Source organism: Phlebotomus papatasi, chromosome 2 (genome assembly GCF_024763615.1).
Source record: "Phlebotomus papatasi isolate M1 chromosome 2, Ppap_2.1, whole genome shotgun sequence".
Lineage (NCBI taxonomy): Eukaryota > Metazoa > Arthropoda > Insecta > Diptera > Psychodidae > Phlebotomus > Phlebotomus papatasi.
In genome coordinates this window covers 36055958-36076695 of record NC_077223.1, presented here as the reverse complement: position 1 = coordinate 36076695, position 20738 = coordinate 36055958, and the positions used below count along the sequence as shown (strand labels likewise).

Sequence of the window (20738 nt, the reverse complement as noted above, 5' to 3'; positions counted from 1 at the left end):
CTTTCTAACATGAGATGGAATTAGAATGAATGATCTTTAGACACAAATTTATTTTCAGTACTCCTATCAGATGGGTTTTTATTTTAAATTACTATACATTTCTTCATTTTTTCTTTTATTTAAATACTAAAAATGCCATTTCATGCTTTCACATTCGCCACATTTTTTTTTAAAATCTTTTTTTATGAAAGACTTAGGTTTTTACTTACATGTACAACATTGTAGTCAGAGGATGAATTCAGGACGATTTTTGTTTTAACCTACGCTTGTCTATTAAATAAAAAAAAAATAACTTCTACATCAGTTACATGGTTTTTTATTCAGTAGTATACAACATAAGGGTTACAAGTGAAAATTTCTAAATAACAAACTAAATTGAAACTTTGATTAGAATTCCTACTTACAAATGAGACACAATAAGCCCTCCAATCTTCGTCTGACTAGGAGAAATCAAAATGATTAATCAAAAATCTTTGTACAAGAAGTAAACTACAAGAAATTGATTTTTGTTTTTGTAAAGTTGCCTAAATCTTATTTATTCATCTACCATTTTTTTCTAGTTTTTTTAACCCAGTTTTTTTTTTACAAAATACGACTCCGATATAATTTATGTATTTTTTATTTACAATTTTTTCATGACGTATCATTTTTTTAAAACTTATTTCATTCCTTACATAATGGGATTCAAAGGTGACAATCCTCTGAATAATCACATTGGTTTCTTTCTCAACAAACCCTCCTTCCCCATCAACTCCGGATTACCTTGGCTTCTGCTCATCTATTTTGGTCCTTCCAAAGTACTTTCATTTTGGATGTGAGTACATTTGGATGGCTAAAGACTCAACAAAACTATCTTACTTATTTACAAGATGGATTATCAGCTTGTAGCTATACATATTCTGGCCACATGTGTTCACACGTCCGAAGAACCAAAAAGCCCGGCGACACTTTAAGTTGCCAGGAAGTTTGTGAGAAAGATGGGCAAGAGGGCAATGAGGGGTGAGTAGAGTGCCAGAAAGTGTCTGAGATTTGTGGCATTGCTGAGGCCCATGGTTTCCGTTGCGGAACTCCGTGACACTTTGCTCCGGGCTGCACCCTCAATAATGTTGTTGCTCTCATCCTCCTCCAGAACAGGAATGTCCAGGTTGTTTTGAGTCACGAAGCGCGTCTTTGTGCTACACGTCAGTGGCGGATGCCACACTTTGGTCAAGTTTGGACTATGAGCTTCGATGTACTCAGTTCCCTGCAGAACAGAGTGGCACAAACGTTAGATTCAAAATTATTCTAATTTTGCTAATCCTAAGGACTAAAATCAGAGGTAGAAGTCGCGGGCGGAATAACTAAAAACTGGTTATTGGTTACTTATTTATTAAGTGCAGAGATTGTTAGTTTAAAACATGAAAGTTTAGTTATGAAGAACACCAAATATCTCGTACAAAACACCGTTAATATCCTTAACCCAAGACACATTCCCCTATATCCAACAAAGTGGAAAATTCAAGAACCGGTCCCTGGGTGACTGAATTCCAGAGAATTTTAAAGTTTCAGTTATTTATCTGAGGATTAATGACTCATACGAGATATCAACTTTCGATTTTCGGATACCCCCCATGACTGAACGTTACTTTAAGATTTTTTTTTTTAAATTTTCTCATAATCCCTCGTCTTTCCAAAACTATAGTTTTCGCTTATTTCGAAAACATTTTTAAAGATTGTTGGATAGTGAAGCTCATTTTTGGATAATATGAACATTTTTAAAGGTTTCTCTCATTTTCGAATATATTTTGGAGTTAGTAAGGGTCTATAATTCGTCAATAGAGTTCCATAACCGAGAAAAAAATTGCTAAATTTTCCAAGATTAAATTAAGCCATTCTGTAGAATTTTTGTGGGTATTTTTCTCACCCGATTTTGTTGTATTTGAATTCAAGTGAAAAGTTTTCAAGTTTTTAGCCCGACTTCATTGGTCTTAATTGATGAAGAGTTAATAAACTACTTGATGCCAAATGGTATAAGATATTCGGTTTTCAGTGATTCCCTTATAAGAAGATTTTCTCTAGTAAACTTTTCCAAGAGTAAATTAACCTAATTCAAAACCTGCTCCAAATGGAAATTTTTCGCTACTCCTAATGGAAACGTCATTGTTTTCACGATAAACACTGTACTAAATTATTATATTTGTATATTTTCTATGCCACAGTTTCATTATTTGGTCTTTGCTCCAAATTAAGCAAAAATCCATTTATATTCACAAATTTTAATTTGTTAATTTCTCAGAAAAATTGAGATCGACCATATTTTCCAATGAAAAACACAATAAATTTACTGTTGTTTATTCGTTTTGTTTAATATTCAATAACATTTTTGGGTAATTTTAGTTAAATTAAGTGCTAATCTTTATTGTTAACGGTACGTGAAGTTTTCAAATGAAATAATTACTTATCTCGTGAACAAACAGGGTTTTTCTGAAGTGTCTTCAAATGCTTCAATAAGAAACTCAAAAAATATTATTTTTTTGGAGAGATTTTCTTATTGTTTTAGATGGAAAAGGAGAAAAGACCAGGAATAAGAACAGATCCTGCACACAAGAGCAACTCAACAAAGTTTTGGAAGCCTTTCGTCGCGGTTTCACTTACACTGTTTGTCTCCAATTAGAAACTTTCCCTTGTATCCATTTGGATTAATATGTTTCCAATAGAAGCATTCTACGCTCGCATATTTTTCTTGTATTTAAGAAGTTTTCAAATTATATCTAAAGAATTTTCACTAAACAGTAACATTCTAGAAGAGTCAAGGAGCAAATTTATGTAATTCTTTTCAGAAAAAATATGAACTTAATGTGTTGAATCTTTTGTCAAAGTTAAAGCCTCTGGAAATGGTTTTGAATTAGGACATTTACCCTACTTGTTCCTGTAACCTTCTTCTGTGTCCTTCTAAAACCTATTTGGCTCCGTTGTGTAATATCTTTTCGAAGAGACACAGCTACTCAAAGCCAAGCCAAACCTATTCGAAAATCTACCGAAAGCCTGAAGTGCAGGTTCACGTACTCACTGCTTGATGAACTTACTCAATTTTGTGAAACTGGTCGGTTTAAACGTTCGAACTTCCAACGGGTTTTTAGGTATGTTCTCTCTGATATAGGTTCTACTCGTTACAGAAAAAACCTTAACCGGAGAGAGCTCACAAATCCGGATGGTTAATACTGAACGAGAAGTTTATTTTCAATTAAATTTTTAAACGATTCTTCAGATTCCTGTTATTTCAAAATATGGATTTAAGGTTTAAGGATTACCTTAATATTTCATCTATAAAATCCAATGCCTTTAACTAATTCGTCCCTCTGTTTTTTAAATGTAAAATTTTTAATTTGTTTATAATTGTTTCAAATTTGTACACAATTAGAAAAGTTTTGACATGATTACTAATGAAAATTAGTTGATCGGGTGATTATTATTAAATTTATTTAAAGTAATCCTCATAATCTTGAAATATTTTTCTCATAATAAATTTATTAGTAGTGGGAACATAAGGCAATATTTACGTGGATAAGTTGCGGTAACTGCGGCAAGTATTTCATAATGGTTTCATACAATTATAATTGCTTGTGTTAATTAAATGAAATCGATATCCCAACTAATATTGGTCATTAATTCTTTTTAGTTCTTACAACTAATGCAAATAAATGGGATTATATTTTTATAAAGTTCTCACAAATTTTTCAATAGTAAAGAGTGGCTTTTACTTATGTGTTGAAGCTTTTTCGAGCTATATAGTAACCACAGCTAATATGATATAGTTATTACAGGCAATAAGATAAGTATCAACCCTATTTATTTAGTTTTTAGAACTAATATGATATAGTATCCGTTACTAATCTAATTAGTTATGATAACTAAATGAAAAAGATACTGTAACTAATTGGTCAACTATTGGTCAACTGTTTCATTTAGTTTAGTTACTCTAGCTAAATATATGGATCGGTCTATCCTTACTATATTTTATAGTTTCCATAGCAGTATATGAGGTAGTTGGGACTAAATATTTCTAGAGTGTACATCAGTTTAAATCTGTAATTATCCAATATAAACTTAAAAACTCTGAAAAATATACTTCAAGGAGAGTTCTATCCTGTAAGTTGAATTACTTCGCAAAGGTGAGATGTTTTGTTTCCTCCCATTCTTACTATTATTCAGATTAAACTTAGACAAATACGTCTTTGACGTTGAATTACTAAAAAATTCTGCCCTTATAAGCAAATTACAAACTTTCGCTAAAGGCTCAAAGTTTACACTGCAGAGCTGCAGATAACTTTATTACAGAAAAGAAAGTACAAGACTTTATGAGAAGAATTTTTAAATTTTTGAAAAGCAACGTTCAACGCTGAAATATCGAACAAATACGTGTTATTAGTTAAGTTCCAGTTTTCATACGAATAAAATATTCAAACTTGCTATTTTCTTTCTTTCCAAATCAAATTGCTAAAACTTCTTATAGCTTACGTCTAATCTGTAGGAGAATCTGAAGGATTCTCAAGTGATGCACAAGTTTTGCTTGGCACAAAACTTTGAAAATAAACACTAAAAATTACAACTTCTTAATGTTTTCCGCATTTCTACCTTATATTTGGATCATATCAAGAGGTTGGGTGCCTTCTATGGATTATTGGGAGGTGAATTTATTGAACATGTTACTTTTAGTTATCGTCGTTCTTATGTTTCGTTGCCGTGAATAATCAATTTCCTGGGTATAGCATATTTAGTGGAGAAGTCTTTGGGGCGCCAGGCAACTTTTCAGCCGCAAAACTATAATTCGGCTTTGGGATTGAACCCCGCTGAACTCTGACAATATGAGGGTCATTCTTGTGGACTTCTTGCAACTGTGAAACTTATAAGTGCGACACATTATTAATCCTCTAAGCTCTAATGACTTTATTTCTCTCCCAAAAGTATCAAGAGGAGCTTTTTTCGGGAAGGGGACAGGGCATAGAGCTTGTGGTAATATCAAAGCTGTAAAGTTTGGTGTATGAGGAAGCTGATGGTGAAAGCGCTAAAATAAATCCCTGAGACTTTCAAGAAGCCTTGGGAAACTTCAAAAGTTGTCGGTGCATTTCATAATTAAACGAACTAACAACAAGGACTCATCATTACGAGTTTTATCCCACAAAACCCTCTACCCATGGGGAGAGCTTTTTGAAAGTTCGGCAGAAAGATGACTTTTAAAGCATCAAGCCATCCTTCTTCCCATTTTGCATTCAGCCAATGTTACTTTTCGCTTGGGAAAATTTCAACCCAATGGAATAATGCACATATTGAAGTGAAGAATTTTATCCTCATTAACTCACCCTATAAACTTATTAAGGTTCTACAGTATTCATCAACCGCCTAGACTAGATTCTTTTGAAAGATTATTTTCTCAACGAAAAGTCTGTTTGTTGCCAAACCTCTCACCACTTTCGAGACTTTAAATTTTCCTTCTCACTAAATCATAATTCTGTTTCTACCATGTTATAGCTTTAAAGCGAATTCTTTTAAGGAAAATTGAATTTTCTCAAGGATGAATGCACCACAGTATGAGAATTGGAGAACACAGAAAAAAAGCATAATTTATTGGTTTGTTTTGCCAAACCACAAAAACATTGACACGTCGACGAGAAATTGAATCAAATCGATGATTTATCGACTATTGAAGCAGAATTTTTGCAAATAAGAGAAAGAAAAAGTGAATTGCAGTAGAATTGTGTGCGAAAACACTTTTGCTCAGGACAAACTTTCTGTCCAAATTACACAAATCTTACTTTGCTTCCGCTTTCAAATGAAAAACATGTCTCTCAAGAAATTCTTTCGACCGTCAGCACTTTTTATTCTTTCTCACGAAAAATGTTTACTATGCAATTAAATCTTTCTCTTATTGCACTAAAAGAAAATCTACTTACAATTTAATTTATGAGATTAAGCCAAGATAGGGGAAAGTACTCTGCCTTCGAACGTTCATACCTTTAAATAATGTGAATTTTCTTTCATTTTCCTCAGAGACTTACAAATTTCTATTGAATTTTAGTTAGCATATCATCAATTATTGATAATTACGCGATAATAATGGGTAAGTCTCTTACGAAAACTAAAAGAAAATTCACATTATTCGAAGGCATGGACGTTCGAAGGAAGAGCACTTTTCCCTACTGATATCAAAAGGATACTAAATGCGGGCATTTTGATTCGAAATCAATATTGAGTTTTACATCAGTTCCATTTTGCCTATCATTCGGTGGAGAAAATCCTCTTTGAAAAGCTTTATACTCAATATACTGTCGAAAATCTCTTCTATTAGGGTTTTAATTTAAATTAACTGCAAAATGACTCGTAACAATAGTGAGAAGATAAATTAAAATTGTAAAATCATGAGCTCAATTCGTGTTATAGTACTAGTTTTGTACAAAATATAAATAAGTGTCTCGTTATCACTTTCTTCAAAAATTAAGATTAAGTCTTCACACAATTTTCACAATAATTCGGAATGTCAGATTCTATTTTAGCCAAGGCACACTTGGGGAATCAAAACAGACTTTTTTATCTCAGGAAAAAACCAATGAGCTAAATTTTTCAAAATTTCCACAGCATTTTGTGGTTCTTAATGGCCTCTACACATTGGGAGAAATTTTTTTCAAAAATTGCTTTTTTGAAGAAAATTCTCTGTAGCGTTGTAGGGGGAAACGTCAAATTTCTGTCAAAAACGCAATTTTTGACGAAAATTGCTCCCAATGTGTAGACGCCTTAATGGCCTCTACATATTAAGAGCAATTTTTGTCAAAAATTGCTTTTTTGAAGGAAATTCCCTGCAGCGTTGTAGGGAGAAACGTCAAATTTCTGTCAAAAACGCAATTTTTGATGAAAATTACTCTCAATGTGTAGACGCCTTATGGCCTCTACACATTGGGAGCAATTTTTGTCAAAAATTGCTTTTTGAAGGAAATTCTCTGTAGCGTTGTAGGGGGAAACGTCAAATTTCTGTCAAAAATGTAATTTTTGACGAAAATTGCTCCCAATGTGTAGACACCTTTAAGACAAGATAGAAAATTATTTTTGTTGAAAAATGATTACATGGTTAATTTATTAATTTTATCGTAATATTACCATGTACTTACATAACCTACATAAATGTTTTTCTTGTGATAAAAACGTTACGTTGATGCATCAAAACACTGATTTTAATTTCGAATATATCATAATAAGATCATATAATATTATTAGTTCAATAATAAAGGAACAGTTGACTCTATCGGAGTTCATAAAGTAAAAAAAAAATAGCTGTTAACACTATCGAAGATTGACTCTATCGGGGGTTGACTCTATAGAGATCCCACTGTAATTTAATTCAGGGCAATTGATATCCAAATTGCTATCGGGAGAGTATTTTTAGTTGCTTTATTCCTTCAATAAAGTAGGAAAAATAGCTCTACAGAGGAAGAAAGATCTTTTGTTGCACTTTTCTCGCTTAGAAAAAAATTATGCAAATTTTATACACGAAGTTCCACATATAATGTTTGATAATGCGTCAATTTTGATAATATTTTCTATAATTCTCTTTCCGGATTTGAATTCTAGTGGATGAATTCTTATCTTAGATAGTTACACTTTATAAATTTATAAATTAACAGAGTATACTGTTTTTCATTTCACAATAATCATCTGATAAATTGTAAGGATCTGTTCCAAAATAAGAATATTCAGGAGTATTTCTAAATGAGTTAATAAATAAACTTTTAATATTCAAGGTGTAATATATTTTTATTTTTTCCAAGTGCTCATTCCCCATTTTACTCACAGTCCATTTCCCCAGTGTATATTCCTGGGAAAGAGAAAACGTGTAGAAAAAGTTTCTACAAAATGAAACTTTTCCTGGATCACTTGTAATCGTTCAATTAAATCGTAAATAAATAAATTAGATAATTTTTTTTTCGTGCAAAAGACGAATGTTCTGCAACATCCAAAATCACTTCAGAGAGAAAAACTTTTCCCGAGCCAAAGCAAAATCATTTATATACACTCTTGGGAGTTTGCAAAGGAGAAGAAGAAAAAAAGTTTTTTCTCCAAACCCCATAGAAGATTTGTACCAATTGAATTTACGTAATCCTCGGGAAGGGAAATGCTCAAAATCAAAATTTAAATCGATAGCACTGCAAACAAGTATTGATGTATTAAAAATATAATGGGATTTATTAAAGGGGAATAAATGGCAAATATATTCACCGGATGCTCCCTCTTTCATTTCTCTTTTTGCCTTCATCAAACAATTCGATATTTAATTTTCCAACATTTTCTCTCTTTCTCATATCATAATCCAAAAATTTTGCCATCGGCAACGACATCAAGAAGAGAGACTTACCCATCGGAATATCAAATTCTCTGACAATCCGATCACTCAATATTCCAGACAAATTCATCGGAACTTAATAATATACCTTTTGTGTTGGTCGTTTTCTATCGTCTTTCTCTAAAAAAAGGGAAAATTGCGAGGGCTTTCTCCATTCGTCTTTTATTGTTATTAGTATCGTGCACCAGACACTCACACAATGTCCCACTGGGGCTGTATTCTTGAGTTCTGTGATAAAGTATCGCATACGTTATTTGAATTCTTAGCGATATGGTATTTTTGTAACTTAAAATTAAGTAATATAGTCAAGTATGCTAATCCGGGCGACTCGCTATCTGGATCGTTTATGACTAATCCACTTAAAATAATATTTTTATTTTTATTTCCGTAATATAGTCACTACTGTAACATAATATAATTATTCAAGCTTGAGAAAAAGTAAAAATATTATTTTTATCTATAAAATACGTGAGTAAATAATAATAATTGTTCGAAGCTTGAATCGTCCGGCGCTTTCCCGTTAACTATTTTACTAGTCATGTAGCAATCTCTTAATAAGTTACTTTATGAAACCTTTAAGAAATTTCTTGTGGAACCCATTTAAGGATTATAAAATCTATTGAGAGACCAATTTTTTTTTGAAAAATAAACAGCAAAAAATTATCTTATTTACTTTATAAATATATTACATCTTTCCTTTATCGCATCACATGAATTCGAAAATTCAACCCCTGTATAGGGATGCCTCTCCCAAACTAAAGGACAAAGGGTATGCAATCATTCCCCCCCAACACCCAACTCCCACACATTATGATATTTTCATCGGAAAGACGCTATTCTACGTAATTTATGTACCAAACATCCTCTACCTATGTATTGGCATGAAAAGGAAGGGTCCTGCTTTATTGTATATTGGCAAATAAATTTCTACACGGAAGCTGCCGAACTTTTTCCTCAAACACCCACAAAATCAGGAAAACATTTATGTAGAAGATCCTGAGCAAATCAAAAGGGTGCAATCCCCAAGAGGCACATTGTTAAAAAAAAATAGAATACCGTAAGATTTAATTAAAACAATATCTACGGGGATTGATGAAATTCCTTTCGATTAAATTGTAAGCCGATGAAATTATAGGCAAGTCTGCAAATTTTAATGAAGTGGGACATAAATGTTGTGCTTTCAATTATAGAAGCATTGATTGATAGTTGAGGTACTTGTGCAAATTAGTCTTGATATTAGGTTGAAGGTATTTGTATTCAATAAGCTGTTTGACTAATCAAAATGTTGCTAATTTAGTGGTTTTAGGTATCAGGACTACATGAATTTTGATAGTATATGTCAGACTTTAATGATTTTTAGGAAAAAGAATGATATTAGCAAATGGATTAACTTAAACACAAAGTAAAGAAAGTATTCATTTATTTATGTAGGGGAATGTAGACATGGTTCATACAGAGTGAACCTTCACACGATACGAATTTTCTCTTTTTGCAAAGAGTTAGTTTAACATTTTTCATTTCATATGAGGTTAATTAATATCTATCTTATCGCTAAGAAAAGACGAACTAGATTTTTGCAAACAATGAGAAAATTCACATCGTTTGAAGGTTCACATGCCTACATTTCCCTATATAATAAAAATTTCAAAATTATAAAATTAAAAATTAAGTTTAAGGTAATATTGTGAATAAACGATCACATTCGTGTGAAAATTTTCCCAAAATCATTTCAAAACAAAGAATAGGATACAAGTTATAGGTTCGCATTAGTTGAAATTTCCCCAGCATATTATCAAAATATATTCACCCGATTTGGTAAACTTCATATTTCCAAAGGGTTTTGCGATTTACATTACCTTTGTTTATTTTCTTCGAATATTTATGTAATTTAATTTTTTTAAATAAATTCTCGAATTCTTATTTTGACTTTTATAAATTTGATATCATTAATTCGAAATAATTCGTAATATAAATCGTTCATTTTAAATTGTTTTCAAACGCTTGTTCCTAATCTAGTCACGAGTTTGCACGGATTGGAGGAAGGATGTTTAGCCCAGTTCCCGAGTATCTCATACAACTAAAACTTTTTTTCAGGCCTTTTGTACACATGCGGAAGTTATTGCAGAAGGCAATGCCATATGTTTAACCTTTACCAAGTAGATACAGCCTCTTATTTCCTGTGGATAGGGTCTCCACAAGGAAGTTTTGGGAGTTTATGGGAAATAGCCTAATACGGACTCCAGACCTAAGGCTAATACCGGATTCAAGCCTGAGATTTACCCCAATACCCAAAGGTTTCAAAATTCAAAATAACAACCAAGTTTATTGATTTTTGGAGTTTAATAGACCATTTCTCCATAATGCCGAATTCTATGATAATTTTCCAAAAAAAATTTATTGATAGGAAATTGAAAAACAAGTGAAGCCATATGGCTAAGCCTTAGACCTGTAAAGCCCATATAAGTCATACGGGTTAACTGAATTAATTTCTCAATAAGTAATATATTTTAGATTTTTCTTGTACATTTACAAAAGCGGACTTAATAAATCTCGAAAAATCACTGAAATGGTTTGTTGGCTAAAAAATCCATGCTTTCCGGAACTAGGCTAAGGTCGAGCCGAAAGACCGTTTGAAGGTTTTTGGGATTCCAACATCAGAACATCTAAGAAGATTATCCCTTTAACCCTTAAGGCCTCTACACATTAGGAGCAATTTTCGTCAAAAATTGCATTTTTGACAGAATTTTGAGGTTTCCACCTGCAGCATTGCATGCAATTTCCTTCAACAAAGCAATTTTTGACAAAAATTGCTCCCAATGTGTAGAGGCCTTTAGGACTTTGGAAATTATCCAATGGAATCATTGAAATTCAGGATAGTTCCTTATTCAAACCATCCTTTGGGAACTTCCTGCAGCCAACCTGAATTATATCGAAATTTCTTAAAAAGATTTCACTTGCAACGACATTCGAGGACTTAAAATAAGTGGTCAAATTCTAGGTCTGAGTGAGTCATTCTATGCTTCGAAACTTTTTCAATTGATAGTTTTTCTATATTCGAAATTTTGGCTTAAAATAAGAAATTTTTGAAGATTGAAAAAAAATCAAAAAAAAATAGATTTGAGTCTATAGAATTATTCTTCCATAGCGTTATTCGAAATTTATGGTGTTCTTTTATTCTTAAACTCTGTAACGACTTTGTGCGAAATGAAACTTTTCCAGCGTTAATTAGAAATAGGTGTGGGTTGTCGCGCTTTCAATTAACACTTAGGAAAGGGGTTGCGCTACTCGTCTAAATGCAAAAGCGTCAGAGTTAGGTCTTTGCGAACTTCTTTTGATTTTTACATCATGTGTGCATCAAAGCGACAAAAGTGTGAATTAAGTGACTCTGAGACGTCCTCTTCACATTTTCACTCTCTTTGATCATAACTCCTTGTGCTGCATTACCACTCTACACGCCTCTTGCCACATCCAATGGGGCTCAGATTCATCCCCTTCACCGGGACATTCTACCTCTCATCTATGAGCTTAAGATATGAAGCGTTGCATAATATGCAATGTGGGGAAGTGGGCGGATAATAAAATTCGTGTGAAAATGGCTTATTAAGTCAATTGTCTTGTGGATTTTCACCACATTCATAGCGATTTATGCTTAAATGGGGATAGATCAAGCCCCTGGTGAATATTTTGTAGGGCCTTCAACATTCTTCCCGAAAAAATATCAATGGCATTTGGGAAACTATAGCAGGGGATTGCAGTAGTGCATGTTCACATGCGAAAATTGAGACACAAGTCTATGATTTATTCATGGCAATATTGAGATTCCCTTCTTTTGTTGCGACGCGAGATGGTGATAGAGTGGATAAAGGATTCACTCACCCCTTGACGCAGATGGCGCCACTAGAAGCCGGGATAAGTGCCTTATATGTGAAGTCATCAAAAGCGTTTGATGTTTTCTGTTTGTAAGGTCTTCTGGAATGCCAATGAGAGGCTGAAATGGCTGGGATGTGAAAAGAAGTGGAAATTTTCTCATTTCTTTTCAATTTCGCCAGTACATTATTTTTTGTGCCATGTAATATGTTTGTGTGCAAGTGAATGAGGCGACGCCAATTAAAATCTTCTTTTTTTCCCCTCTAATGAAATACCCATCGTAAAGGCAAAAGCCCTCTGAATACTCATTGTACACCCGACAGAACTCATCCCTTTTCGCCCGCTCAAACACAATGGAATATATGTCAAAGAGAAAAAGCACAAGGACGATACATTTATGGTGGTGTAGGATGCGGTATTCCTTTGATAAGCCTCACATATCTCACATCATAAGCATCTCACCCTAGGAGCTCTATATGCATCAACAAAGGGCTTTCCTTTAGAACATTGCATTCTTCAGTGTTTAACACGACTGCAGCATTTAACTAAGATCTCAAAAGACTACAACTACAATACTCATGATACGTCATTTGACAAATAGCATTGATACTTTCATCAATTGCAGAGAGTTATTACAAGGCCTGGGATAATACTATTGGAAGCATGAGGAAAACAGAAATTAGAATTTGCTGTTTCAATGATAAATCAATGCTGCAATACACTGATTATAGTATATTGCCTGATGCTCGTAAAGGATAAATAACTATTAAATGAGAGATAGGTATATTTTGAAATACGCCTATGTTTGTTGCAATACTTTCTCTAATGGTTCGTTTCTGAGATAAGAAATCACTTGTGTTTGTTACAATTCCCCTGAGAGTGTCTCTACTGAAATAGAAATTCAGATGGACTATCTATATTTTTAAGTTGTGAAATCGTGAAAAAAAATGTTTTACGAAAAACATTTGAATAAAAATTAGGAAAGGGAAGCTCTCTGACTTCACACAAACTCTGACTTTGAACACTTCATATTTTTCCCATATTCCTTAATTAATCTGACCTATAAACCCTTTAACGAAGAAACAGTTTTCAAGAACCGAAAATCAGCAATAAAAATGAAACGGATAAGCAAAATCGATAAAAGGTCTTACATCTAAACTTAGAAAATCCAACAGAGACTGATTTGGTGTATTTTTTTCTTCTAGGAGCGATAGGGACAAAAATAGCCTAAAAATTTAAGTAATTTTTCTGACAATACCAATGGATAATAATTTTCACTCTAATGAACAATATTATGTTTGAGTATTGTAGTTTCTTTTTCCAAAACGGTCATGCTTAAAGAAATTGGAAGTATAAAAAATAATCAAAAATTAATTTTCATTGTGAGAATTTAAAAATTCGCTAGTTTTGAGATTAAAAATTTTCTATATAGCAAATAGCTGGAGACTTGCAAAAAATATCCTAGATTCCTTCAACCTTCTACTTTGCAAAAACGTACAAAAGGAAAAAATAATTTTAGGTAGTCAGGAAAAATTATTTTCCTTATGGGACACCTGTGTTCCAATCGTCCTTAAAGGGTTAATGGAAATGTTAATAGCTAGGCAATTTTAATACGAGATAAATATATAACGTTCGAAGTCAGAGTGTGTGCGACAAAGCCTGAGACCTTCCCATATTTTTTTGTACTACCCGCAGTAAAACTCAAAACACTTAATTGGAATTGCTAAAACGTATTTGAATAAAACTCAATGAAACACCTTGAATATTAAACGAAAATTTTGAATTAATCCTGTTTAGATAGACCTTCGTTGAAAAAAGCAAGTTTTAACGAGGGGTAACTCATTTCGGGGAACTCGAGCCAATCTGGCTGGGGAACCCATACATTTTTTTCAGGAAACCCGGGGAACCCATACATTTTTTTGGGAACCCGAGCCAATCTGATTGATTATGAATTACCCCTTGAGTTTTAAGGTAGTATAAGCAGTTCGGCGAGTAAAAATATCATTTTTATCTGTAAGAGATTCAAACAACTAATTGAATACTAACTTTGGGCAGTAAATTATTCAAAGTTGATCAAAAAGTTTTGAAGTTGTCGATATATTTTGTAAGGTTGACTGTAGACATATTTTGTCAAAAAATTTCAATATAGGTTCATAGGTTAAGGAATGAAAAACTCATGTAAATATATGTTAATATTCAAGTTTAAATAGCCAAAAAGTGCTTAAAATCGCTTAAAATACTATATGAAGATTTCACTTATTTACTAAAAGCTTATTGTTATACCTATTGTTATGAAAAAAATTTAATTCTATAAACAGTCTCATAATTTTCACTTTAATAAACAAACAAAAATAGAAATGGAAAAAAATCAAATCCTGTTAACAATTGATTTTATTTTTTGCCTATAGCTAAATAAGCGGAATTTTGTTTAAAATCAAAAAAAAAAACAACAAATGGAATTTTATGAATAGAAAGATAAATGAAATTTAGGCAATTTAGAACCTGAAAATCAATGAAACAATAAAAGATTTGACAAAGGAAAAATGAAACATTTTTTGTGTGCTCATCGTTTTATAAATACCAATTTTATCTATATAAAAGACATTTACGGAAAGGTTTAAATATTTAATTCTTTAATTCTTCGTAATGGTTAAACATTTCGATTCTCGGTTTTAGGTGACTTGAAACAGCTTTGAACGAGTAAACCTTCTAAAATAATAAATAGTTAATCTCCGGATTTAAAAACAATGCTCCAATGTAATCATTAAACCATTTAGCTTAAACTTGTGTACATAATAGGAGTCGCACTGTAGGGGAAAGTGCACTACCTTCGGACGACTCAAGCTTCGGACAATTAAATTTTTTCTCTGTGTTTATGGATTTTATTCATAGCTCTTTTCTGAAAATTTAAGGTATTGGACTATCTATTAAAATGTTATATTACTATGGGCCAAATTCATTTATAACACATTGAAAAAAGTAATTTGTGCGAAGCATAAGACGTCCAAAGCTAGCACGCTTTCCTCTATATAATAAACTTAATTTATTTTCATTTGATTTTCAATTGGTATTTTGGTAAAGATTTTTATAGAAATGATCAGTAAATAAAAACAAAAATTAGTCATTAGAAAAATCACACTAGTTCAGTAAAAAATAGACTTAGTTAGCTCGAATATTGGAATGGTCAGTAAAATTATAATATCGGTCAATTCTGCCGTTTGGCTTCGGAGGCTGATCATCAACACTAAGAAGGCGGCAGACGCATGGGAGGATGGGAAATTTAGAGTTTGAATAAATAATTATTATTATTATTATTAATACATTGAATTTTCTTCTGCAAAACATTGATTGAAACTGGAACAAAATTTAATTTTGGTCTCAATGAAAAACGATTTAAATCAGTGAAACATCACCTTTAGGTTTATATCGCTCCTTGGAAATTACAAGGGGCCAACTCACTTTTTGGCGATTTTGAAGTTTTAATGCACTTAGACAGAGAATTTAATAAAATTTCAGATGATATAAATCATTAAATTTCGTAATTAGAAAAGTTTTTCAAAATTTTACTCTTTATGATTGCTTGCGCAGTTTTGTTTGAAGTCAAGGGGCACAAAATAGATTTATCGTTCAAATTTTTGTGAAACAAGGGACTAACTCAAGCAAGTTGATCCCTTGTCATTCTAATTTCATGAAAATTTGCGCATGATTTAGAATGACAAAGAGCTAACTCATAAAAAAACATATTTAGAAAGGTAAAAATATGTATGTTTCGATGTTTATAGTAATGCTCATACAAGTAGAAAAGAATTAAATTGTTTTTATTAACATACTTAATTGATATAATCATTTATACAAAGTTGAAACTTTCATGCTGTCTCCTGAAAAATGGCTCAGATTGAGTTGGCCCCTTGTAATTTCCAAGGAGCGATATACAAGATCGATTTTTGTCAATACATCATACCAGTAAGAAAATAAATACAGAAAAATAACTATAATCCAACTAAAACAAAATTATTTCTTGCTGACTAAAATAAATTTTGTTTGCTAACCAAAATTTATTTGTTTGCTTATACCAACGTTGCTTTTTCAATGACGAATACTGATTTTTTCTCTGATCTAGATTAGCTTTTTTTACTGACTAAAATTGTTACAGTTTTATTTTTTTTCATTGAATTTATTAAATTTCTACTGGTCATTTAGAATTATTAGCTTACCATTTAAAATTTTTCTTTTATATTTATACTACTCTCTCTGTTCCGAAAACATTATGTGTTTGCTAAAATATTTTGTATGAAAAATGTACGATTTTTTTTTTGGTTTATCGTTATAAAGTTCCAAACTCCCTGACCTAATTTCATTTTTTTTACTGACCATTTTTATCGTAATGCTGATTTTTCTGTCACAACCTTTCTTTTAACCCTTTCAATTCAAATGAACTCGGTAGGGGGAAGTGGGGTACAATTGAAAGTGGCGCACCTTTGAAATTGGGATTTTTCACCTAATTTTAAATAAAATTGAGCCATATCGTGATATAATTTAGCTTCTTAATCTGTTTGTGCAGCTAAATTATATCATGATAAGGCTCAATTTTATTTAAAAATAGGTTAAAAATTTAGTTTCAAAGGTGCCCTACTTCCCCTACTTAAAATTGTATTTTATTTCATTTTACAAAGCCATTTTTTATGTTAAAAAAGTATGATACTACTAGCCAACCGCAATAAATAGCAGGATTATATAAAAAAATAAAGAAACATTTTTGTATGTGTCCACAATATTTTCAAGTGGTTAATATTTTATTTGAGAACGAAATTGGTATTGTACATAGATTGATCCTATCACCATTCCATTAGTCCTGAATCAAGTTAGAATTACCAGAATTTCATATTCTACGGATCAAATGGGTATAAATTTTATTGAATTGATGTAGAAGTGACAGTGTTCAATTATTTATCGGAAAAATTACTATTATCACCTTGTTTTCTCTGCAGTCTTGTACTTTTTTTTTCAATCAGAGAAACAACCCCAATTTTCTTATTCTCCACCCTCTTGACTATCTTTTGTTAGCTATTGTATGTTAGTTTTCTTCCCTTGGTGTTCTCACCCTCGCAGCTCAAAGTGGAAAAATTGATTGAGGGTCGAAATAACCACGGAAAAAGTGAATTTCTCTGTAATTCAATTCAGTCTGGGAATGGGATTGTGGGTGATTTTCTTTTTTTTTTGTTGGTGCAGAAGGGGTCCCGGGACTGTGGAAATTCCATTTGACTCACCGGAATTAATGTGTTTTTGGCACCCCAGCATAGTGGTTTGAATGATCCTCGGCGTGTTATTCGCTGAAAGCTCTCAAATTGATTTGCCCAGTCGTAGGTCACCAGACGAGACTCCAGAGTCATTCCGGCCAATTCAGCTGGCAGCAGAATCAGAACAGGATTTGAATTGCTGCAAGAGATGGATGAAGAAAAGGAACAAAATAAGATGAAATTGTTTAGTTGATTTTCTTTCCCCTTAGATGAAATTGTATGCAGGCGAAAGCCATCGAAGGGATTTAGACACATCCCCTAGAAGACTCCCCTACCATGACCCCCATGCCACCCTGGAAAAGCATTGATGTGTGTTTCAAGCCGGGAAAACTTTCCTTTGATTCACTCACGCGCACTATACATAAATTGGGGAAAAAAGGAAAGTCTCAGGGCCTTTCCTTTCTACATCCCCGTCATGTCAAAAGAATTTCACATTGCCATATGTCTGTGTCATGTGAAAAGCACATTTGCTTGAGCATTTTCCTCATAGCATATTTCTGTGCTCATAGATGGGGCACGCTATAAAGCTGAAAAGGGAGGATTTTTCTATTTTTTTTTTTTTTTTTGAGAGAGAAAATAAGTCTCCATTTGTTGGGGGTTTCATTCTACCCAAATTCACTTCCCAGATTGCAGAAAAAAAGGAAATTTTCTTACAGTAAATTTTGATGCTTTCAACAGACAAACCCCATTCACTGACTTTTTATACCAAAATATTCAAGTATTACAGGAAAGAAGACAGACAACTCAATCTACTCCAATTGCTTAATAAGACATGCATTAATTTTTCTTCCCCATGTTACTCTAGCATTTAACATTTTATTACTTCTTTAGTATTCCATTGATTTTCTTTCATTTGCAATATTCAATTGGCACAAGAAAATTTATTTAAAATATACTCCTGTTAGACAATTGGGAACCAAAAAAATATAACTTTTCTCTACAATTTTGACATGACATCTATTGAAAAATAAAAAGTACAATTTTCCCACAAAGTGCTTTTCCATTTCTTCAAAAATTTCATTTCGACTAAATAAGCAATCTCGCTGCAACATTCTTCACATAGAAGAATTTGCATACAAAATTACGTCTTTTAACGAAGAAAATCACATTTCTTATTTTCTTTTATATTTGCCAAATTTAAAATACACACCGCAGATTTTGGTAAAAAGTATATCTTTTGACTGGCTATATTTATAAATAAAGAAAAATAAATAATACTAACGAGATATTTTATTGAAAATATTTTCTGAGACGTAATTCACGAGCGTATCCAGAGAAGTTTTTGGTTTGTTACTGGTTAATTTAAAAAAAAATTGTAGTCTCACTGCTTAAAAAAGGGGATCTCAGTGGCGCAATGGGCAAGAGCGTTGGCTCTCGGGCGGAACGATTTCCGACTTGACTCAGTTTTGTGAGTTCGATATCTGAATGTCTAGAAAAAGACATTTTCACTGTGATATAACGTAATAAAAATGCACCGCCGCTGCCCAAAAAACTCCGGGAACATTTAAGAAGCATTCACACTACGAGGAAGGCGGTCCTAGGCGATATACGATCAGCAGATTCTTCCAACATGAGCACGTTGTAAAGATTACATTGTAATCGAAATTAAGTTTCTCGATACGATTAATAATAACTGCTTAAAAGAAGGTAAAATGTTTCGGATTAATATAAAAAGGAGTGTTGTACGGGATAGTTAGTTTTGTTCGTGGCTAAATTTTCGATTAATCAGACATTCGACAAAAGACATAGACAGATTAAACTCTGATCGTTAATTTTTCTTTTTATTTATTTTGTCAAAATTCCGGTAAAGTTAAAAATGAAAGACATGCATTTACATACACGGGAACCAATGATTCGCGAATACTTTTGAGGAATTCTCGGATTCATAAATATTTTAATGAAATACTCCGATACGTGAAAGCTTAAATAGGATTTTTGGACTCTCGAATATTCTTAAATATGAGTTTACCGGATTAGCGAATGTTTTTATGAAATTCTCAGATTCACGGATACCTTCAAGGTATTTTCTAATTCGTGAATACTTCATTGGAATCCGAATTCCGGAATATTATAATTAGATTCTCCAAATGGTGGATGCTTCAAAAGGGGTCTTGGATACTCGAATGGGATTCCCGGATTTACGAATACTTTAATGGGATTTTTACGATTCGTGCATGTTTCAATGGGATTCTTGGATTCTCGAATACTCCTACGGAGTTATCGAATTTGAGAATATTTTTATGGATTTACGAATACTTTCATGAGATCCATGTGATACCCCGATTCGCGAATAATTCAATAAAATTCTTTGTTTTTCGAATACTTTAATACAATTCTCCGAATTGCGGACTCTTCAATGAGATTCTTGGATCTTTTAATTTTTTAAGGAATTCCCGGATTTACGAATATTTTCTTGAGATTCTTCGATTTGCGAACGCTTCAATGACATCCTTGGATACTCGAACACTTATGGGATTCTCCTATTTAAGTATCTATTTATCTATTTAAGTATCTATATATAACCGAATATTTTAATAAAATTCTTGGATATTCGAATACTTTAATGAGATTCTCCAAATTGTAGATTACTCAATGAGCTTCATGACTCTTTTAATTCTCTTTAGGATTCCCGGATTCACGAATATTTTCATAGGATTCTTCGATTCGTAAATACTATATTGGAATTCTCGGATTCTTGAATACTTTTATTTTTATTCCGGATTTGTAAATGCTTTCATGGATTCTCCAATTCTCGAATACATCACTAAGATCCTTGGATTCTCGACTCTTATGGGATTCCAGAATTCACGGGTACTTTAATATAATTTTGTGATTTATGAATACTTTAATGATATTTTTAAATCCTTGTAAACTTTCTTAAGATTGGAAAACACAAATAAACGTAGTTATAATTAACTAGGTAGGGATTTAGGAAATCGGAAATCGGAACTCACAGGAAAAACTCATCAAATTTCTGCAGAGCTTTCAGCTGATGAAGGCTTTGAGACTTAGTCGAAAGCTCTGGAAAAAGGTGATTAGTTTTCCTTGAGTCAATTGTGTTTCTCAATAATTTCCCGTGTCTCCATCTAGTTTCATGGGATTCTCAAAATTCTATTCAAATTTTTCGAATTCTCTTCAAGTATTCTTAGATTCGTGAAACATTTATCAAACAATTATAAAGGTATTATCCGCACGCGTTACCTTTT

General features: G+C 32.4%; 1 protein-coding gene across 5 annotated transcripts in view; it reads right to left on the bottom strand.

Annotated features, from left to right (window-relative positions):
• Positions 1–300: 300 nt before the first annotated feature.
• LOC129802325 (MOXD1 homolog 2) overlaps positions 301–20738 on the bottom strand; it is a 391421-nt gene continuing 370983 nt past the window's right edge. For all 5 annotated transcript variants that reach the window (XM_055848051.1, XM_055848052.1, XM_055848054.1 and 2 more), the window contains 2 exons: positions 17503–17671; positions 301–1243 (listed from right to left, as the gene is read on the bottom strand). In XM_055848051.1, coding sequence (XP_055704026.1) covers positions 950–1243; positions 17503–17671 — 463 coding nt within the window. In that variant the 3' untranslated portion in view covers positions 301–949. The remainder of the gene's footprint in view (positions 1244–17502; positions 17672–20738) is intronic.